This window comes from Notothenia coriiceps, unplaced genomic scaffold (assembly GCF_000735185.1).
Source record: "Notothenia coriiceps isolate Sejong01 unplaced genomic scaffold, NC01 NC01_scaffold00031504, whole genome shotgun sequence".
NCBI classification, from domain to species: domain Eukaryota; kingdom Metazoa; phylum Chordata; class Actinopteri; order Perciformes; family Nototheniidae; genus Notothenia; species Notothenia coriiceps.
Genome location: NW_011364205.1, coordinates 482,028 through 504,044, shown reverse-complemented (window position 1 = coordinate 504,044; position 22,017 = coordinate 482,028). Strand labels below are relative to the sequence as shown.

The window sequence follows — 22,017 nt, the reverse complement described above, 5'->3', positions numbered from 1 at the left end:
GAAACGTTTTGATTATAATTATTACTGATGCATTAATGTGTTACAGTTATCAGAGTTAATAAAGGTGCAGCTAGTTTTAAATACTTTATATACTGCAGGGTAGCTGCAGGCAGGGGCGCCGCCAGGGATTTTGGGCCCCATGAAAATATATCACATTGGGCCCCACCACCAGGCACAGGCCACGCAAACCAAGCACAATTGCTGTAACCACACCTCCAGAACCCAACCAAATCATTTATGCTTTAAATCAGTGATTCTTAACCATAGGGCCGCGGCCCACACTTGGGCCGCCAGCGCCCCCCCAGAGNTTCAAAAAAACCCACAAAGCTAGCGCCGAACCTCTGAATTAGCTACGAGCGAAACAATCTTAAGGCCATTACCACAGAACTCTAGCTACACTGATCGATATGCTTATTGAATCTGCACAAACAAGCTTAAATCCTGAGAGTCCACAGATTATAGAAATATAAGGACGATCACTGAGCGATCTGAACTCGTGACAGGAAGCAAATACAGACAACACACAAGTAGCTTTAGGTAGCAAAACACGGTATCGATCAGTGTAGCTAGAGTTCTGTGGTAATGGCCTTAAGATTGTTTCGCTCGTAGCTAATTCAGAGGTTCGGCGCTAGCTTTGTGGGTTTTTTTGAAAAAAAAAAAAAAAAAAGATCAGTTAGCTGAGTTTCTTCCCGTTACATGGATATAAAACATTCATAGTTTATTGAATATTAAGATGCCCTCAGACGCTGTTTCCTGCAGATAACGCGTTTTCCCCCCGGTATCGGGGGTGCTGTGTAGAAGAGGTTAATAAAACATTTACAAATTACCCTTCACCCTTCATGCTGCTTACAGTAAATCAAGCATTGTGGTCAATAAATTAATTTCAACTGAATGGGAGTTGAAAAATAACTTTATTACTTACAAGGCTTGTGGTAATTCTTAGGTGTATTTGAGTTTGACCTTGCAGATCTTTACACTGCTGTTGTCCCACATGTACAGAACTTTTTTTTTCGGGTAATAAGACAGCATAGCTAGGGTGCCATTAGCTGGCCTCAAATCAAAACTTGCATCCAGAGGACTCTCTTTCATCAAATCAAAGGCATATGTGACTCTTCTGTCTTTATCATCTGTAAAATATAGCACCCCACATACAATGAAAGTATTGCCTGCTTTAGTTGTAGGGTAGTGAGTGTTAATGACAGACTCCACGGAGAATGTGTCAGGATTTAACTTTGCAACCATTGTATCATCTTCTTTATCCGCAGCAAAAATGACCCACAGTCCGTTTTCATCCACGGCAAACTTGAAATACGTCTTTGAGTTGCGGGAAAGATAGTTCAGGTTGTTATATCTGCTGTTTGCCATGGTCAGAGTTTTGGTTCTCCTGGTGTTCAGGTCAAATCTGTGAAATGATAATCAATGGTTAGTTAAATAGACCTAAAAAAAAGTCAGTATAGGCAAGTTAATAAAAGTATGTATACCACTAAGACTCACTTTATAAGTCTGTTTGATCCTCCTTTGTGAAAATAAAATGAGCTCTTGTAAACGACATGACCACAGCCCTGGAAGAACCCATTGGCATCTATTGTCTTGGTTGTTGTATTCGGTGATGATGAAATGTTCCTGTGCTCCACCAGATGTCGACCTGGAGAAGCAGTGTTTTCAAGTTCAAATATACACATGACACAAGTCTGTCTGACTTTTGATTTCTTTATAAAATGAAAGGAAAATCACCTGAAAAATGATAGGCCAGCCAGTATCGATCTTGATCAACCTGGGATGCATCGGACATCCAGGCTCCAAAAGTGCTTTGCATTTTGGTGGCTTTCTCTGAACATTTAATGTTTCTAATGTTGCACTCTAAATCAAAGACACATATGCCCTTCAATATTTGTTCGAATTGACACACTTACATTCAAGCATTATTTGAAACATGATTTCCATAACTGACCAGTTTTTGTCAATCGTTCATTTTTTTTCACATTGATCCTGTTAATAGTCTGGAGTGGATATGATGAGTCTAGAAAAAGTGAAGAACAAAAAAAACAAGATGAAGAATAATTAATCATTTCATTTTAAGTATTAGAAACTAAAATGAGTAGTTAATATTATATAAATATGGGACACAAAACACAATCATACCCCTTTCCATGGGTGTATCATTAATGTTTCCAGTGTTGTTGACCCTCTCCAGGTCTACAGATAGTGAGGCTGCAACATGAATGTAAACACAAATAGATTAACACACAACAATAGTATAATAGTGCAGAATCATTAATCATACTAAAACCAAGTGTTACCTTTACATATTATTCAAAAAGAGTGCTTCCTACCTTTCAATGATGGCTCTGTAGCATTATTGAGTGCATCACTGTTTTGGTCCGCAGACAGTGGAGCTGTTTAATGAAATAAAACATTATATGTATTGTTTTAAAGTCACTTGCTTTCCTGTTAATTCAAAACAGAGTGCTCCTTGCCTGTTATTGTCGCCTCTGTAGCATTGACCCTTTCGGTGTCCTTCGATATGTCGTGGCTGTCGTTTTGAGGAAGCAATACAGACTCTGAAATTAAAGGTATTGGGTTTGTTTTCATTTAGTTAAAGTTTGTCTTAACAGTATCCTTGCTGCTCAAAATGGTTGTTTACCAGCTTCAAAGGTTGTGTCTTGATGTTTCTCAGAGTGAGAAACATCTCTGTAGATCTCAGTTGAATATGGTGTTGGTGATTCTGAAGAAAGAAAGAGGATATTCAACAAAAAGCGATGGAACAGATGATAAATAAAAGTGTGAAACCAAATGTGTGAATGATCAATATTGATACCATTTGATGACAGTTGCTTACCACCTTTCATGGGTTTATCAATAATGGTTCCACTGTGTTTAAAGGCATCATTGCTTTGTTCTGCAGAATCCGGAGCTTTTTAAAGAGAAGACACATTCAATAAAACGATTTAAAGTTATGGTCATTTGTTTTGCTAATTATTCAAACATCATATATCCTACCTGTTACTAATGTCAATGTTGCCTCTGTAGCATGTTCGCTCTTGATATCCTTCAGTGCGCCATGACCGTTTCCTGGATACAGTGATACTGACTCTAGAAGATACAAAAAGTATAAATGTTTTTTTTTTTTCCTTCATAGAGTCAAAGTTTGTCTTTGCAGTCTCCCTCTGGCTCAACATGGCTTACCAGTTTCCACTTTTATGTCTTGATGTTCCTCAGAGTCAGAAACACCTCTGTTGTTGTCAGTTGAATGTGGAGTAGTAGGCGATTCTGCAGGGAGGAAGATAATATGCAACAAAAAGTGATCAAACAGATAATACATATCTCTCTTTTGAGGGAGGAGGAAAACTAAATGTGTGAATGAATATTGATTCCAAATTGTGAATCCAGTAGACCGTTTCTTACCACTTCTTATGGGTTTATCAATAATGGTTCCCATGTTATTAAAGGCATCATTGCTTTGTTCTGCAGAATCCGGAGCTTTTTAAAGAGAGGACACATTCAATAAAACGATTTAAAGTTATGGTCATTTGTTTTGCTAATTATTCAAACATCATATATCCTACCTGTTACTAATGTCAATGTTGCCTCTGTAGCATGTTCACTCTTGATATCCTTCAGTGCGCCATGACCGTTTCCTGGATACAGTGATACTGACTCTAGAAGATACAAAAAAAGTATAAGTGTTTGTTTTTTTTCTTCATAGAGTCAACGTTTGTCTTCGCAGTCTCCCTCTGGCTCAACATGGCTTACCAGTTTCCACTTTTATGTCTTGATGTTCCTCAGAGTCAGAAACATCTCTGTTGTTGTCAGTTGAATGTGGAGTAGTAGGTGATTCTGCAGGGAGAAAGATAATATGCAACAAAAAGTGATCAAACAGATAATACATAGGAGGAGGAAAACTAAATGTGTGAATGAATATTGATTCCAAATTGTGAACCCGGTAGACCGTTTCTTACCACTTCTCATGGGTTTATCAATAATGGTTCCCCTGTTAGCATCACTGTGTTGGTCTGCAGAAAGTGGAGCTTATAAAAATAAATGAAACATAAATAAACATCATAAAGTTATGGTCACTAGCTTTGCTCATAATAAAAACATTGTATACCTCTTAATATTGTTATTGTTGCCTCTGTAGCCTGTTCTCTATTGGTATTGTTCAATGTGCCATTACCACCATCCTGGTTAAGTGATACTGACTCTATACAATTAATAAAGAAAATAGTTTTTATTTGTTTTTCTTCATATATTCAAAGTTTGTCTTAACAGTCTTTCTTTGTGTCAACATTACTTACCAGTTTCCACTTTTATGTTTTGGAGTTTCTCAGAGTCAGAAACATCTCTGTTGGTTGTTGGATGTGGAGTTGGTGATTCTGCAGGAAGAAAGATGACATTAAACCAGAAGAGATGGTAGTGATATTAAATCATATTAAAATGTGATGTCTTGATTCCTGAACAGCATATCATCAAGTCCTCAGCTCATTGTTTGTTGTTTATTTCTGTAGAAGATTAAATCCACAGTTTACTCACCAGTAACCTGGAACATCCAGTTAATCCATCTCTCAACGCTAGTTAATTTCTGGTTGTTGTTGTTGTTGTTGTTGTTGTTTTGGGGTGATAATGAAGAGTCTAAAAGATTATACGACAAAGAGATATATTGTGAGTAGTCTACAACTTTTATAAGGTTAGGTGTATATTGTGCTCCTCCACCTGTTTGAATAAACAGCAGCAGATGTGTATTCTGATTCTTACCACTTTTAATGGATGCATCAGTAATGGCTCCACTGTTATTGAAGGAATCGCTGTTTTGGTCTTCAGGAAGTGGAGCTGTTGAAGGGAATTCATTATTAAATGAAGTTTTAAAAAAGTAATTTTACCCCTTTTACTCATAATTCAAAAACAGAGTTATTCCTACCTGTTAATAATATAGTTGTTGTATACTGTATGTATAAAGGAATGGATAGTAACCAGATAAATAGATGAAACAAGTTTTGGATTTAAATGATTGTGATAATTTAACATGGCCTTTTTTATTTTTATTATTTATTTTATTCCATGTATTTATGATTTTTTATAAATACATGAATAACAAATGTTTTGCTGAATTTTTATGTCCTACCACACGTTTTTCACTTTATGAGTTATAGTTTAAACTATGTTCTAATATTAAGAAGGTCTGAAGGATTAAAAAGATCTGATACTGACATTTCTATTGAGAAAAATAACAATACTAGGTCTTAAAATAAATCCTTCCAGCTCACCAGAATCTGTATCTCGAAGTATCTCAGTGCCAGTAACATTAATATCATCTGCGGCTTCATGAGCTCGATGTTGCGTTGGTAAGACTGTGGAGAGTCAATAAGACAGCATGAATAACAGAATGAAGTTAAGACCAAACATTTCATGGAGGAGTCTGAGTATCTCTTACCTGCTAATAACTTTATTGATGCCTCTGTAACATTTCCTGTGCTGTTTTCAGTCCACGTGTCATGTCTGTAGGCTGGACGCGGTGACACTAATATAACAGAATTTAGATGACCATATATCTTTTTACTAAATGAAATACTAAACAAGTATATGGTATACTTTGTCTTGAAACAACAGTGACTGGATAACTGTTAACTGGATTTTATATTTGTTTTTAGAGTGATCTAAATCGAAATGTGAATTGATGAATACTCAGATCAAACATAGTCTATATAATGTGAACGTTTCTTACCACTTTTCATTGGGATGTCCTTAATGTTTCCACTGCCATTGAAGGCGCCACTGTTTTGGTCTTGAGAAAGTGGGGCTGTAGAATGAAACATTATGCAACAGTTACAAACATTAACGCTGTTATAGCACCTTTAATCAGATGTTTAATTATAATTCAAAACACAGTTAATACCTGTTAATAATCTGATTGATGCTTCTGTGACATTCTCTGAGTTGGTCTTGTTCAAGGTGTCGTGGCCATACTCAGGATGACTTGATACTGACTCTAGATGGAAACATTAAACAAGATGAAAAGTGTTCTCAGGTTTTACAGCGAAGTTTTCACATAATGGATGCTTACCAGACTCTTTACTTGTGTTGAGAGTTTCTTTAAAGGCAGTAACATTCAATACGTCTTGGCTCTCATTGGCTGCGTGTGGTGTTGGTGGTTCTGTGGAAATAAAGACATCATATAATGTTAAATGAAAAGTAACATGAAGACTAAAGTCACAAACAGCATATCATCTAAATCAGGGGTTCCCAACCTTTTTTCCCAAGATCCCCCCCAACTACTGTCACAAACTGGATGAATGTGAAGTATTTTGTTAAAAAAAAAAAAAAAAAAAATGAAAGTCTAAATATGATATTTGGCCTCAAATCAACTGAGGCCTGGCGCCCCCCCAGCTATCTTTGGCGCCCCCCCCAGGTTGGGAACCACCTAACCATCTAAATTATTAACTCATAATTGTTGTAGTTCTGAATGTCATCCTACCAGTGTTGTTTATTGTTGAGCTGCTGTTTTCTTTATCCGCCAAAGAAGGAGATGAGTCTAAATATGAAGGAAAAGATTATAAATGAAGTTCTAACTTTTAAAAACCATTCTAAAAATAATAATAGAACAAATATGATGTATAGAAATTATTTTAAATATTTAAGATTCAGCATTTAGGCCAATAAAATATATTTTTTTATTTTTCAACCACAATTCCAGTGTGTAGATCCCTGATTTAGATAAGATTAGATTCTGATTTAATAAAAGGAAATAGAATGTTCAGACACCAAAACTTGAAAGTTGAACGAAATATAAAACGAAAACGAAATTTAAATTAATAAAAGATATGTTGTTGTTGTCAGGTAATACTTTTCTATTAGAGAATAACTAATACATCCCAAGTCCTTGCTACAACCGTGAAACGTGCTGATTTATTAATAATGATTCAGTGAAGATGTTCTCACCCGTCAACATGTTGTTTTGATGGATGTGTTCTTCGATGGTGTTGTTTCTCACTTCATTATTACAGTACCGAGCAGGACAGGGGGGACCGGGTGGTCCGGCTGGGCCCCTCGGACCAGGAGGACCTGGAGATATCAACAAATAGTTAATGACAGTCGCTCTCTACAACAAGATTAAAACATTAAAGCTTGAAGGGAAATCAAAACGTGTTTTCCCCCAAATTAGTTCTCAAAGGTTTTGGTTCCCTTTTTTACTATATCCCACAATAGGATTACGTTTGTAGGAAAACATGGTGACCATCTTATTATTTTAGAACGTCACAAGTAGTGGAGCTAAACAGGTTAAGTTTGTCCTCTATATAAAGAATATACAAAACTTCCTGATGATATAAAATAAAGATACAGCTTTCCAAATGTTATCTTGAGTCTGATAGATGATCTCTGTGTTAATATACTTATTTATATCTGTTTAAAAAAAATACCTTCAACGAGAATGCCATTGCAGGTCTCTCCTTTAGGTCGGGGGAGCCCAGGGTCTCCTTTGGTTCTGCATTCTCCTTTTTCGCCTGGACGTCCTAGTCATTGACAGATTATTAGTTTAAAACCACTGAGTTGAGTTCTGGTGCACGCCCGAGGAAGGGTTCGTCTTATTCTGTTTATTTCAGACGGAAGATCTCTCACCTCTCCTCCCTCGTCTCCCCTCCAGCCCCGGCACTCCCTGCTGTCCTGCTGACCCCGCTCTGCCTGGCAAACCTAACAGGAAAAAGTGCTCTGAATGAAGTAGCAAATTCACTTTAAAGTAATAGTCTATGCAATTAATTAAGATGCCCATTTTTACCTTTTGGGCCAGGTGGACCTGGGGAAAAATAAAACATTGAAATGTTTAACACAAGTTAAATAGAGTAGAGCAGCACACATAAAAGCCACAGCTGATGTATGTCCACAGAGTATGAAGTGCACCTGTTAAACAGACTCCTCTGGAGCCGTTACACAGATCCATGAGGGCTTTGACCTGAAATGAAGAAAACAGAAAAAGCAGATGAGGTCGATGTTGATGGTAAATACATCTGGAGGCTTTCTACAATTCATAGTTTGGTTTTTAAATCACTTGGATGCAAACATATTATTTTTCTTTCTCATGAGACATCTCTCAGGATTTGAAAGAAAAAAACAAGATACAACTATATTTACCTCCCATTTAAGAGCAGACATGATGATTTGACTAATTGATTAAACACAATTGATTAAAGCAGCACTTTTGATAATTGATTAATTGTGCATGTTATCTTTAAGCCAAAGTGAACTTTTTCTTCGTCTTCTAGGATGGACGGCGGATCGGACAAAAAAAAGCTATTTGAAGTTCCTTCCTCTCGGAACTTGTATTGAGCATTGTTTTTACTATTTTCTGGCACATCACAGTTAAAAACAATTAACCCATGCATCTTGAAAAAAGTCAAAGTTATTCAAATAAAGTTTTTGTTTGAGTATTACTAATCATTACTTATGATTATTTATCATTCCGATCAATAGTAAAACTACATATTGTTTTGGTAAAGCACTAAATGTGCTGTCAAAACACACAGTAGCGCCCGCTGGAGAAAGGCCAGGTTCCCGTCGGATGTGAGTACAGTAGAGGGAGGAGCCGTCACGCTCCACTAAGTATTTGTCCAGAAAACTCTCAGTGGAAAAAAGATCTCTGCAAAAAGACTTTTAGATTATTTGCATTACTCAGACATGCTTCTTCTCCCAAAAGGGAAAAGGAGAAGGAAATGTCTCTATAAAACATGACAGCAAGGAGTTGTCGATTGCTCCCCTGTTCTGCCTTATAAAAACATTCTCCACTAGTCACATGTTCTTAGAGCCCACATTAAAATCATTAGGTGTCTTACAGGAACCATGGAGTATGCCATCATCATCATCATGTCCTTCTGCTCTTGGGTCAGATCCTCCTCCTGGTGTCGTCTGCTGCGTTGGAGCTTCCTCAGCTCTCTGGTCTCTGCAGGGTCTTGGTTCAGGACTCCCGCCTGCAGCCTGCAGCTCTGGGACAGCTCCTGCATCTGAGCCTCCAGCCGCACCAGCTCCTCCGTCAGCTCCTTCTGTCGAACCAGCAGGAACACCAAAGCTCCTGAGCTCAGCAGCAGCAGTGCACACAACCCCACCAGCAGCAGTACTTTCCACGCCAGACAAACTCCACTCCTCTCCTTCATGTTTGTGCCCTGTTGCTGCTCTTCTGCTGCAGAGTAATCTGAGCTCTGACACTCACTAGCACATACAGCACATATCTGATAACCAGCCAACAGATGACACGTCATAGGGAAACTACGCCGGAGAGAAATCAACATGTCAAGATCTGTTTGTAACTCGTAGAACCCAAATGATGCATTGCGTAAGAAAAAGCATCTGGGAAACAGATCAAGTGTGTAGGCCTGCTTGATTCAGAAGCCACTTATGGACATATTTCAAGAATGACATACCGTTCACACACAGTGTAGTGCCTTTCTTTATTCTCATCCTCTTTCTTGCAAAATTGCCACCAGTCAGTCCTACGCAAAATGACATGAAAGTGGAATAAATAAGTGGTGAACAAGGGGATCTTTCTTTGGATCGACAAAAGAGCTTTCACATTGCTTCCAGTAAGTGTGTGGATGTGTGTGCGTGCAATACAATCTCTTTCTAATAAATTGTTTTCATGAATACTGTTATGGACATCCAAATGGAAGGTTATAGTTACATGTTTTTCTCCCCTTGTGCTGGTGATGTTTCCCAAAATCTATAATTATCAAGTTGAGTCTCTCTACTACAATGAGAGCAGGCTTGGCAGCCAATTCAGGATAACCCCCCCCCCGACATCTTTTTCAGCAGAATAACAGCTTTTCATTTCGGCTATTCAGGAGCTGAGCTGGAAGGACAGCTCATCAGAAGCAAACAACTTCTGCACAGACACTGATTTTAAAATGTTCATCCATGCTTATTTTGGAAGTAATGGAGAACGGACACTCATTTCAAATGACAAGTGTTTCCATTTTAAAGATGACAATGTATTTTCCCCCAGTTTCCTTCCTGAATGGCTGGTTAAATCCCTGCTCTCTTTGACACGGGTCAGTCTGACCCAGCTAATTAATTTCCCCTGAATACCCTCCTAACTGGGTGAATTGGACAGTGGGGTTTCTTTCTTTTGAAGAAATGTGAATAAACCCCTATTAATAAAAACTAAAGATACAGAGTACATCGTATGAAAGACCTGTGGGTTTTGCTTTCTTATGAATAAAAAGACTACACTTTTTGGTCCCTCTGAGGCTGCTTTGTGGTTCAGATGTGCGCTGTTATCCTGCCTGTTCACTGTTCGGCCATGTAAAAGTCCTTGTAGCCCCAAGTGGCAGTGTTCCTAAGCAACCATTAAATAAGGGCTTAACCAAGGATTTATAAACACTTGAACCAGTGCGATTTATGAGGAGAATTAAATCATCCGGAAAACCAGCGGAAAGACCTGCCTCTTTTCAAACTTTCCTCTCACTCCTCAGGAGCAGGACACTAGCAAGAGAAGTAAGTGACATGATTTGATAACTTGTGCATTTTAGAATTTAAATACATTTTCGTAATAGTAACACGATATATATTTAATATATACTGTATTTGCTATATATTTATTTTATGTTGTGCTTTTCATCCCTAAATCATTCTTACCTGGTTTATATGTATTTTAATGTCATTTGTCGATGTTATTATTGTGTGCTGTTATTCTTGCTTATTTATGCTTTGCCTTAAAAATCAATAACATAATAAGTAAATGATTTTAATAAATAGATATAAATAATTGTTTTAATAATCCTGTTGAAGGTGAATTGTGTAAAAACGTCTTGGCGTGCAAACACATTTTTAACCACCTTTTTAGTTGATACAAATACATTAAAACATGTGGACTTTGTTCCTGTGTTGAGACTTAGCCACTAGAGCACTAAAGTGAAACTCTTTTTTGAATTTAACGTTTTGAAATGTAATTTAAACTCTTATTCTGCATTGTGTTTCGATGTAGTTCTGCCTCAAATATACTCAGCTAACTGTATATATGCTCTTGGGACAAGAGACTAATGTTATGAGCATGATAAAACTGCTGTAATGTATAAAGAAGAAAAGGTAATCAGGACAAGAGAATTACAAGGGATTTAAAGGTAGGCAGTTTACGGTTCTGTTTTGTAACTAATGGATTAGTTTGTGCTGTCCTCTGGCGAAAGGAGACAGACCTTTATGTGCAGAGGACAGACAGAGTGAGGTGCGTTTGTGAAGAGGATGCAGCCGCTGGAGAAACTCACTGCCATCCTGATGGAGGTCGACTCGGTGTCTGAAATCACCGCCGCCCTTCTTCTTCTTCTGCTGCTGCTGCTCTTCACTGTCTGGAGTCGAACACACCGCTCACATATACCTGGTAAAAGACTTCTGTTCTTATACTTAGCTTTTAAAGATTCATCCAATTGTGTGCAAAGGACTGCAGGTGTTGGCAGATAGATACGATTTTTAAAATGTTCAGCGTTTTGCATTTTAATAATCCCAGTAAATGTTCATAATTTAAAGTAAATGTTTCTGCATCATGATATTAACACAATGACATGATAGTTCACTGATTTCCATGAAGTTACCTGACTTAAGGCATTGGAGCACACAGTTAATGTATCACCTGCTTCCCTCTGGCAGGTCCTTTCTTCCTGGCAGGGCTCGGTCCTCTCCTCTCCTACAGCAGATTCATCTGGACTGGGATAGGAACAGCAAGCAACTACTACAACAAAAAGTATGGCAGCATGGTCCGAGTCTGGATTAATGGCGAGGAGACCCTCATTCTGAGCAGGCAAGTCAACAGAAATAAACAACTCTGTACATTTACCCATTATCTGATAAATCTGTAGTAAGTCAAAGCGTCTTCAGGTCCTCAGCAGTGTATCATGTTCTGAAGAGCGCCCACTACACGGCCAGGTTTGGGAGCAAGAAAGGGCTGGAGTGTGTCGGGATGGAGGGGAGGGGGATCATCTTCAACAGCGATGTCCCGCTCTGGAGTAAAGTGAGGGCTTATTTTTCTAAAGGTGAGCAATTACCTTACACAAGAGAGTATGGAGTCAACGTTTTTTGGTGCATTATTTCTCCTCTTTCTTTGAAGAAACATCTACGTATACAAAAAATATAACCAACGTGGACTTTTCACTTAATTAAAAAAGTTTTAAGGGGCCCCATTATGCTCAAAGAGAATTCCAATGGATGAAAGGAAAGCTCTCTACAAACATCAAGTGTCTCTTTTCAAACCCCTGCAGATTAAAGTCTGGCAATCACCACTGTCATTTGTTTTACAGCTCTGACAGGCCCCGGCCTCCAGAGGACGGTGGGGGTCTGTGTGAGCTCCACAGCCAAACACCTGGACCGCCTGCAGGAGATGAGCGACCCCTCCCAACACGTGGACGCCCTCAATCTACTGAGAGCCGTCGTGGTGGAAATCTCCAACAGGCTGTTCCTCAGGGTGCCGCTCAACGGTCAGCAGCAAATGTATAATACAAACTGTGAATCACCTGCCAGCAAACATATCACATTGTTCTCATGTTTTATTGTCTGCTTATAACTCAGAAAAGGACTTGCTGCAGAAAATCCAAAACTACTTTGAGACCTGGCAGACAGTTCTTATAAAGCCTGATATCTTCTTCAAGATTGGATGGCTGTACAACAAGCACAAGACAGCAGCGTAAAGCCGCACATCAGAAAAACTTAACATCTGCCTCTTGGTTTCTTCAAGCTAATCTCTCTGTTAATTGTTGTGCCAACAGCCAGGAGCTGCAAGATGTGATGGAGAGCCTTCTTGAAGAGAAAAGGAAGATGATAAATGAGTCTGAGAAGTTGGATGATGATCGTGACTTTGCAACAGAGCTGATCTTTGCTCAGGTATGTCTCTTTTAATACATCTATTCCACCAGTCCTATGGTTCCCATCCTGATGTCATGTCATGTTTGCTGTGTACCTTCATTTTCTTTTGAACAGAACATCGGAGAGCTTTCAGCGGATAACGTCCGGCAGTGCGTGCTGGAGATGGTGATTGCTGCACCTGACACTCTTTCCATCAGCCTCTTCTTCATGCTGATGCTTCTGAAACAAAACCCAGACGTGGAGCTGAGGATAGTGGAGGAGATGAACACTGTTATAAGTGAGTAAATGTGTGCTTCATGAATTTCAGTTTCTCTCCAACGAAACTTTTCCAACAAACCTTTAAAGGTGGGGTAGGTAATTTTGGACAAACCAGCTCGAGTGCGCTAGAATTTGAAAATACACAGCCGGAAAAAATCTGCCACTTCCTTACAGAGCCCCTCTTCCAATACACACGAACGCGCACATGACCAATGAGGGCACGAGATAAGTTTGTGCACAGATGGAAGGCTGACAGGCAGGTAGGCCATCCAGTCATTTTAGCGGGGCCGGCTAAAATGATTGGTCGTGCTTTTTACAGTACTACGGCTTCCACAGATGACATTTTTCTATGTATTTATTGTCAAAGCACTTAAGATATACATTGCTATCAGAATGTTAAGAGCATTCCATGGAACATAACAAAAACTGTATCTCGAGCCGGTTTCTCAAACTTACCTACCCTTTAATGCTGCTTTTTCATTTCCAGGTCAAAAAGATGAAAACATTGATTATCAAAGCTTGAAAGTGCTGGATAGTTTCATTAATGAGTCTTTGAGGTTTCACCCGGTGGTTGACTTCACGATGAGAAAAGCTCTGGAAGACGACAGGATCGATGGCATTCAAATCCCAAAAGGCACCAACATCATTCTCAACATCGGTCTCATGCACAAGTCTGAATTCTTCCCCAAACCAGAGGAGTTCAGCCTGATGAACTTTGACAAAACAGTAAGTCATCTGAACATTACGTGGCTTTGGAAACAGATACAAAGCCTCAGTGTTTACCCTCTTCTGTTTGGCAGGTTCCCAGTCGCTTTTTCCAACCCTTCGGCTGCGGGCCGCGCTCCTGCGTGGGCAAACACATCGCCATGGTGATGATGAAAGCCATCCTGGTGACCTTGTTGTCTCGTTACACCGTGTGTCCTCGCCGCGGCTGCACGCTTGACAGCATCAAGCAGACCAACAACCTGTCGCAGCAGCCGGTGGAGGACGAGCACGGCCTGGCCATGCGCTTCATCCCCCGGACAGCATGAACCCACACAGGAAGCACCGAGACACACGCAGGGGTTAGATTTGAGGAAAACCACTACAAAGTATGTAAAGTATCAAACTGATACAAAAATATTCCTTGGCCAAAATGTAATAAGTTGCAAAAATGCCACAAACATCAGTAATTTCAAAGTTTGAAATTTTGTTTGGAAGTTACATCAGGTGTTGTTACTACCTTGCCATATTGACCTTTAGCAAACAAGGTTGGAGGTTTTAGCTGATACAGAGCAGAGAAGGCTTGCTTTGCCAGCCCTTGGGATAACAGGGTGGACATGTATACATAGTTTGTTGTCTTGAGGTCACAAAAAACAATATAAAGGCAAACGAATAAAACTACATTTGATGTGTTGCCAACTTGCTTTTGTGTCATTTGCTTTTCACATTAATCCTAGTTCAAACCTGTTCAGATGTACTGTTGTTATGTCGTGTAAATATGTGTTAGTGTGTTTTGTATTCATCTGTGTTTTCTTTGGAAGCTCAGAGACGCTGTTGGCCTGTTTTTAAAATCTCACCCTTGTTTTGTTTTTCTCTGCTGTTTAAGACTCAAGCACAGGCCAAAAAGAAGGTTTGCAGGGATTATCTGTACCGTTTTCAAAAGAAATGTTTGGTCTTTCAAACAGGAGAGGAAAACAAATTGCCAAGATTTCTTCTTGACATCATGGGGAAATGAAATCACACCTGGAAAAAATCATGATTGATTTAAGTGTTATTTAGAACATAGGTAGAAGGGCACTTCCTATCCTGTGCACCTCTCATCAGAGTATTATTATCATATGAAAATATTTTCTTTACTGTAATAATGTCTTTTTTTTGCTTCCAGCTAATATGTGTGTATTTAATGAATGAATAACAATTGAGTCAAAGTTTATTTACATGTGTATTTATTCATAAGTTAGCAGAATGCAGTGACAGGCACAACATTGATTTCCTCTGTACCACAGGCACAAATCAAACACGCCTCCTGGCATTAGATCATAAGGCGTTGGGTTAGAGTTGAGTTTCACACACATCGTTAACTTCATGCCGTGCCTGCAGTCAGGACACAGGCCACAAAGAACTTCCCTTCAGGTTGGGTAAACTAAAACAGGCTGAGACAAGTCAAATCTCTCACAGCACGGTCAAATTAAGGAGCACTGTGACTTTTTTCTTTCAGAGAAATTAATATAAAATATTTTCTGTAAGAATATAAATCCAATAAATACGTTTTTAATACTGCATTGATACAAAAATATAATAATCAAAGACCACTAAAAATCCACCTTTCAGCGAAACCCACAGAAACATGAATGCATAGATCACCATATCACGCAGAAGGCAGCGTCTGCAAAACATGAGGGAAAACTGAAACGCTCCTCACATTAATGCACAATATGGACATGGAAGAGTTAAATGATCATTGCAATTTTTATGACAATACACTCTCTTCATAGATGTAAGAAACAAGTGTAACGGCTGCATTCAGTGTCAGCATAATGCAGTCCTTAAGACGTAGAGACAAACAGGCATGTAAACATTTTCCTTGTGTTTAAACTTCAGCCATAAGGATGAGCAGGTTGAGTTAGAGTGCTTAAAATGTTCCTATCATGGTTTGATTCCTAACCAGGAAAAATATATACATTTAATTTGGTACTGCTAAAAGATCCTTCCTGTGCTTCTCCTCAAGACACCTTATAAACAACATCAAGCAACCCAATGCATGTGTCCTTGTGTCAGCGCTTCACTCAGTATCGCCTGTACATCTTTTCACTGATTACAAATCACTTTTATGATCGTTCTAGCCTAGAAAATAAAGCAGATTTTATATCAATCATTTTACCAATCAGAAAGCAGGACATGATATTTGAGTATTTAGCATGCAGACCAGCAGCACAACACGTACTGTAGAGATTCATGATTTCCCCTTCATACCAAGAAAACTATACTTATTTCCTCCCTAACAGTGTTTCAACCATAGAAGTATCATGTAGCCCTGTCGAAATCTTAAGACATTATTGTTATTCTTTAACATCAAACACCCTAAGTAGCTTAAAAACACAATCTCTTGGCCCTGAGGTTATTATTACCAGCCATGTCTTTCAAATTCTGTAAATAATTACACCAGTTCAACGATTACAAATGAATGCTTCATGGACAAAACGTTGTAGTTGTAGTGGAAGAGATACACAGATGGTTAACACAGTCATATAAAGATGAAATGCATCTACATTGTCTACTTCCTCTTCAGTGTTTGGTGATTGTGTTGCTCGTCAGTGTTGGGGGGGGGGGGTCAGTGCTCCTGTAAGGCTCTCTGACAGAAGTACATCAGGCAGTCGGGCAGGTCGGGGACCGGAGAGCGCAGCCACACGGCCAGAGTCCCGGCGTGCAGGCGGCAGTGCATCAAACACGGCTGATCCTGCAGGAGACGGCAAGCTACAATGCCCTCCATGCCTGGAAGGACAATTAAAAAGGTTATGTATTCAGTAATAGCATGACATATAAAACATATCAACAACACACATATTAGTCAAATACTGCATCACATATGTAGGTCAATTTGTAAGTCAATGTGTAGGTCAGTTTGAGATGCCTTCAAATAATAGAAAACAATTCAACAGGTTATTTTAGAAACAGTAGTTACAAGTGGGAATTTGCAAAGGCTGAGACAACGCATTCATTCACAACTTGATGCATTCTCTCTCACACACAACCTTACAATCATTTGACTTTCATGCCTACTTTCAGCCTCCTATGGCAACAGCTGTGACCAACAAAGAGAGGGAACATCTTGTTGCCTGGACTGACGGAGCAAGCTATGGAGCTGCCGCGGTTGCCTCAAGAAATGCTAAATGTGTGTTCACCTATGATTTCCACGACATGAAGCTGGAGTTTCTTCTTCAGCACACTCAGAGAAGCTGCGAGAGGTTCAGGGTCGTCACTGATCAGCGTCAGGTTCTGCTTTGTGTCGTGAGAGAAGTCTAGCCACATCGTCCCGTACTCCTCTGTGGACAGGGTCAAAGGTCTGAAGAAAACGTTTGAAATAACAGTCAGCAACTAACCGTCTCTGCACAGACATTGGGAGAAAAGGAAAACAGAATCACCTGATGAAGCTGGAGAGAGGCAGTTTGTACGAGAACTGCACCGACTGAGGCGTCCCGACAGGAAACTGGTAAGAAACCGTCCCGACCAGTTCAACGTGGACTGAGGGTCTCTTCACAGACAGGGAGTACTGACACACTGCTACACTGTGGCCCCTCGCCCCCCCCACTGCACCGTCACACTCACAGGACACCTGAAACACATGACAACACACTGCCATTTAATATAATAATAATAATAATAACAACAACAATAATAATAGCAAAGTTGTATCTGTTTAGGACTTTTCTGTGTGCTCAAAGTGGGTAAAATAAGCGAGATAATAAATAAGATAAAAATAATAATTAAATAAAAGCAACACAGAAATAAGACACAATTAATAAATATAATAAAATATAAAAGTAGTAAATACAAAAATACAACTTTTAAAAAAGAGAAATAATGGTGGGATGTTACTAATTAAAAGCGTAGTTAAAAAAGTAGGTTTCAAACTGAAGTTAAAAAATGTCTGCAGAGTTTTTGACTCATTCTTCTTGGTAAGGGGTTTTTAAGTTTGGGAAAGTAGTCAATAAAAGCTTCTTCCCAAACGTTATTTTGAGGGACTTTGGGAATATAAAAAATATATATATGAAAGGGTGATAACTATAAGGCTACAAAATAATGTGCTCCATAATTACTGTACCTCAAGTTCCTCTGAGTCCAGCTCCAGTAGAATCTGTTGGATGTCAGAGTCAGAGGAGTTGTAGATAAAAACCACCAGCACTAAATCACCCTCTTTCTGCACGTGACAGGCGGAGAGGTCCAGGCTTTGGTCGGAGCTCAGAGGAGTGATTTCTGAGTGAGAGAGTCCAGAGAGTTCAGCAGGAAGATAAGAAATGAGCAACAAGTCTTTAGGTGGCTCTTCATGTGGAGCCGGATCAGCTGCAACCAGAGCGTCATCCCCAACGAGAGAGGGGCTGCTTCCCTTCACGTCACTGTCAGGCAGCTCTTCATCACAGGAGCCGTTAGTCTGTTCCAGAGGAGAGACGTCCGGCTCGGAGGTGATGCGGGAGTCCAGGAGGTTGTTACACATCAGGGTATCCACGGTGATCGGTGGAGAGACCAGGGAGTGGGATATGTTCTCGCTGGCACCAGAGGATGAGGCGGGACTTCTGGCTTTTCTTCTGAAGCGCTGGGGTGTCGGCTCAGATTTCCCCATCTGTTATAAAGAAGATGTTATAACAGGTGCACTTTCAGAAACTTACAGTGCAGGGTTTCTGGTCTGTTATATTTGCAAAGGGCTTCAATATCACAGCAGAGTGGGAAATAGAGCTGATACAATGAAATTATAACAATTTTTGTAACTAAATATTTTCAGTAATTTTCAGAACAAAAATGGCAACATTTGGCTCCAGCATCTCTGATATGAGGATTGTGGTTTTTTTGTATTGTGTTAGATGTTGGAAAATACATTTAAAGATGTCAGCTCAGGTTGTGTCTTAGAAGATTTTTCAACATTTCTTGACATTTTATATATGAAAAAATGTCTGATTTAATTGAGGAAATTAATGGCAGATAAATAAATAATAAAATCCTTAGTTTGTAAAACATTAATCCTGCATCCCCCTACATTTTGAATTCTGTGAAGTTGCATTAAGCACCAGATTCTTATGTCACATGTCTGCTGCTGCTTCACAGTAAATGTTCACATAAGTCTTCATTTGATCTGACACTAGAATTATAATATCAGACAAATGTGTGCATTCCCACTTAAACTGAAAAATATAAGAATCCAACATCTCACCAAACACACAGAGCTGTGGGAGCTGAGGCCCACAAACAGCGACGAGGCCAGCTGCTGTTTCTCTAGCTCGGGCTCGGGGGTGGGGGTGGGGGTCTGGCTGTGTGACCCGTCAGCCCCTCCCTGCTGGCTGGGGGACCGGAGGGTACTGGGGACCTCCACGTGGGCTGACTCCTCCGCGGGTTCCCTCTGCGCCAGGTAGCCCTCCCTCCCCCAAACCCGCTTCACACCATCCAGCTTCAGACTAGAGGAGCTGGTACAGAAATCAAAGTATGAGCATTAGACCAGTCGTGCATTTGTGTGTAAGCTGTTGTTGTGTGTTGTGAGTCTACATACCCTCCTTTGTGAGAGAGGTCATTGCTATTGCCCGACAGCCCGGAGCTGATGGACAGCAGCATGGGAGACTGTCTGTCTGTCATGCTGCAGGAGGACATGCTGAGGGGCAGGGACAGGCCGTATGGCTCCAGGCTCAGCGCTGAGGAGGACAACACAGTCAGCACAAATCAAAACAAAGCCAAATCTGCCACAATCTGAAGCTCAGTGTCTCACCTTTGGCCTGAGCTAGTTCCTCCTGCCGTTGGTGCGGAGGCTTGTATGGAGCAGCGCCAGCAGCCAACGCCTCTGACACAAATCCATCCAGAAATGAAAGAGAGGAATCCACCTGGAAAACAACACCAACAGTATTTTAGACTTCTCCTTTATCCTGAGATCATTCTGAAGAGTTAGAGACTAAAGAAGTTACGTGTGCTTGCAAATCAATATCTTATCAACTCTTAGTTGTGCAACAAAAGACCACAAAATGACTAGAGGAAGCATCTTAATCGAATTAAGAATATTATTATTGTTCTCTACTTCCATCCGATACTTAATGCAGTTCAATCGAAACCCATCAGACTACTTAAAACATGCCTAAACAGCCGCTTTGATCTCAACTGAAAGGATGATGAAAACATTCATTAATGTAATTAGCTGGTTGTCATGGCGGGCAAGTGCATGCAAGTCCTGTTTCCCTAACATCAGATAATGAGCACTTAACTCTGCCAGACAGAATGAACTACAAAGAAACATCATACTCTGTGGTTACAAGAAATAAAACGTTTACAATGTTTTTCTTTCCACAAGTTTCAACAGGAGCAGATACAGTATTTTTATGCAACCTGTTTCTAGGAATACTGATGGGAAACAACATCACATTGATAAATGCCCTACAATTAAACATCATTATTGTAGCTCTGCAGCCCCACGTTACCTCCAGGGGCTCCAGGCCGGTGTGTCGGGGTAACACCCGGGCTCGTAGCTCCGGGTCCTGGCTGAGGTGCTGCAGCTCCTGGGCCCTCTGCCTCAGCACCGTGTCCAGAGAGCTGCTGTATGTCTCAGAGACCCCCCGAACCACAGAGACACCGGCCCCTCCCTCACAGAGCTTAGTCATGGCCATGAGGACCCAGCTCTTAGTCTCACTGCTGGTGGTCTTCATGTCCAACAGCTTGGCCAGCAGCCTCAGGACTGTGTCCACTTCAAGGTCCGCTCTCAAACAGGAGTATTCCCCAAGGACCTGTGCATGGCAGAGGGGGGGCCAAGCTTTAGTGTGTTAATCACTCAATGTGGAAGGAAAGGGTCAAAAGTAGAATTGTTGGGGTTGTTTTAAGTTTTAACTGCGACTTTGTGTATTCTTGTGTCATTCCTGTGAAAATGAGTTCCTTGGTCTCAATTTTAACTCTTAAAAGTATGCTTATGATCTTGCTGGACATGTTTGAAACTCTTGGTCTGGCTCTTGTCTTGTAAGACCTCTTAAGTGCCCGTGAGCTTCCTGAAATCTTGACTGATCATCCACCAGGAGACACACCAGCATGACTCTGCTTTTATCGCCTGGGGCATAAAACTTTGATATTAATTCCCTATCTGAGTAACTTAGGCCACAAACTGTTTAAGATATTTTAGAGCAGGGGTTTTCAAAGTGTGGGTAGGTGAGCCCTCCCCTCAGAGAACATAAGAACAGCCGCGCCCCCCCTCCCAATTATTATTGCTGTTATTATTATTATTGTTGTTGTTGCTATAATGCAAGGGTATTCAATTGCATTTCAAAGAGGTCCAGTAAGAGAAAATGTAATTAAATGCTTTGTTTTCGCTGTCTACCTTCCGCCATTTGAAATTACTCCGACTGTTTCTCTCCTCTTGTCTCGTCTCTGTGTGTGTGTGTGTTTGAATCTATCGTGCTGACTGCACCGATTTGATTGGCTGAGTAGCGTCACCTCCTTAAAAACATTAAACAATTAACTTTTTTTAAACCTTTTATTTTTATGTTTTAAACATATTGTATAAAACTCCCCCATACTTGGACTATTCCTTGCACCCCTCTAGAATAAGCCCGAATGGTCTCAACCATATTGCATCAGTAACGTGCACTTGTTATTATAACAAGATAGACCTGGTACGATCGGAAAATTGAGTTTGTTCAGTTTGTGTGTTGTGGAACATGCGTTCCGTGCATGAAAATATACCACACACCCAATTACAATTGCATGTTCAATTCACTACCCTGGAAGTTAAAACAGTTGTTAAAGTTGGAACAGCCTGTGGACAGCCGTTCTTCCTTGCATGTCAGTCCCCGACACCTTCTTACAGAGGACAGGCACATCTAGCTGCAGCACGACCCGTATATTTCCGCACGCCGTGTTCTCAAGACCTATTTTTTTTAACATTTTCAACATGGTGGATAAATCCTTATATGCTCCCGGTAACACACTGAACGTTAACTTTGCCTCCTTATTACACTCACCCCTACTTTAGTGGGAACAATGAGTCTGCGTCTTTGATGCACAGAGGAATAAACGCAGATCATACTCTGGCTGCAGCATTTACCGGTACTTGCTTTTGATCAAAGTCAATGCGGAAAACCTGCACTCACACAGGTAGGTGGAGGTGAAGGGAATGAGCACTTTTACAGCCTTTTTGGCGAGGTGGGGGAACTCGGTCTCCACAGACAGCCACAAGTGGGCAAGTGTCACTTTACTCGTCTTTTCTCGTTCTTT

General features: G+C 40.2%; 3 protein-coding genes across 10 annotated transcripts in view; 1 reads left to right on the top strand and 2 right to left on the bottom strand.

Moving 5' to 3' along the window:
* Positions 1-308: 308 nt before the first annotated feature.
* LOC104960110 (gliomedin) lies at positions 309-9,200 on the bottom strand. 7 transcript variants are annotated; one of them, XM_010788070.1, is made up of 31 exons: positions 8,820-9,200; positions 7,891-7,942; positions 7,769-7,786; positions 7,612-7,683; positions 7,413-7,505; positions 6,934-7,056; positions 6,470-6,526; positions 6,059-6,148; positions 5,891-5,983; positions 5,720-5,794; positions 5,429-5,515; positions 5,262-5,345; positions 4,753-4,827; positions 4,531-4,629; positions 4,296-4,373; positions 4,109-4,201; positions 3,960-4,028; positions 3,754-3,837; positions 3,567-3,659; positions 3,406-3,480; positions 3,187-3,270; positions 3,001-3,093; positions 2,843-2,914; positions 2,645-2,725; positions 2,478-2,561; positions 2,334-2,396; positions 2,143-2,211; positions 1,952-2,020; positions 1,735-1,860; positions 1,495-1,645; positions 309-1,402 (listed from the first exon to the last, which is right to left on the bottom strand). In XM_010788070.1, the coding sequence occupies exons 1-31, from the start codon at positions 9,135-9,137 to the stop codon at positions 940-942; spliced, it is 3,183 nt and encodes a 1,060-aa protein (XP_010786372.1). In that variant the 5' UTR covers positions 9,138-9,200; the 3' UTR covers positions 309-939. The 7 variants fall into 7 exon arrangements, with proteins under 7 accessions (XP_010786372.1, XP_010786373.1, XP_010786371.1 ...); XM_010788071.1 differs by having other exon boundaries at positions 2,840-2,914; positions 3,960-4,013; XM_010788069.1 differs by having other exon boundaries at positions 2,840-2,914; positions 8,820-9,199.
* Positions 9,201-10,298: 1,098 nt separating this feature from the next.
* LOC104960111 (aromatase) lies at positions 10,299-15,005 on the top strand. Of its 2 annotated transcripts, none has more exons than XM_010788077.1 (10): positions 10,299-10,473; positions 11,140-11,353; positions 11,620-11,770; positions 11,848-12,002; positions 12,267-12,443; positions 12,535-12,649; positions 12,732-12,846; positions 12,943-13,105; positions 13,574-13,812; positions 13,887-15,005. In XM_010788077.1, exons 2-10 carry the CDS (start codon positions 11,218-11,220, stop codon positions 14,115-14,117), a joined length of 1,482 nt encoding a protein of 493 aa, XP_010786379.1. In that variant the 5' UTR covers positions 10,299-10,473; positions 11,140-11,217; the 3' UTR covers positions 14,118-15,005. The 2 variants fall into 2 exon arrangements, with proteins under 2 accessions (XP_010786379.1, XP_010786378.1); XM_010788076.1 differs by having other exon boundaries at positions 10,300-10,473; positions 11,163-11,353.
* The window catches only part of ap4e1 (adaptor related protein complex 4 subunit epsilon 1), a 13,214-nt gene continuing 5,704 nt past the window's right edge, over positions 14,508-22,017 (bottom strand). Inside the window, exons 14-21 of the mRNA XM_010788078.1 lie at positions 20,238-20,540; positions 19,538-19,649; positions 19,325-19,463; positions 18,992-19,241; positions 17,891-18,406; positions 17,211-17,401; positions 16,971-17,131; positions 14,508-16,560 (exon numbers count right to left, since the gene is read on the bottom strand). Of these exons, the coding sequence (XP_010786380.1) occupies positions 16,400-16,560; positions 16,971-17,131; positions 17,211-17,401; positions 17,891-18,406; positions 18,992-19,241; positions 19,325-19,463; positions 19,538-19,649; positions 20,238-20,540 (1,833 nt within the window). The 3' untranslated portion in view covers positions 14,508-16,399. The remainder of the gene's footprint in view (positions 16,561-16,970; positions 17,132-17,210; positions 17,402-17,890; positions 18,407-18,991; positions 19,242-19,324; positions 19,464-19,537; positions 19,650-20,237; positions 20,541-22,017) is intronic.

Excerpts from the sequence above, each read along its gene's own strand:
- LOC104960110 (XM_010788069.1), bottom strand. The coding sequence starts at position 9,137 with ATGAAGGAGAGGAGTGGAGTTTGTCTGGCGTGGAAAGTACTGCTGCTG. Across the intron at positions 5,346-5,428 it reads ATCAATAAAGTTATTAGCAG|TCTTACCAACGCAACATCGA; the intron begins GTAAGAGATACT and ends GACTCTCCACAG. Across the intron at positions 3,271-3,405 it reads TGATAAACCCATAAGAAGTG|AATCGCCTACTACTCCACAT; the intron begins GTAAGAAACGGT and ends TCCTCCCTGCAG.
- LOC104960111 (XM_010788077.1), top strand. The coding sequence starts at position 11,218 with ATGCAGCCGCTGGAGAAACTCACTGCCATCCTGATGGAGGTCGACTCG. Across the intron at positions 11,771-11,847 it reads GAGACCCTCATTCTGAGCAG|GTCCTCAGCAGTGTATCATG; the intron begins GCAAGTCAACAG and ends AAGCGTCTTCAG. Across the intron at positions 12,847-12,942 it reads CAGAGCTGATCTTTGCTCAG|AACATCGGAGAGCTTTCAGC; the intron begins GTATGTCTCTTT and ends TCTTTTGAACAG.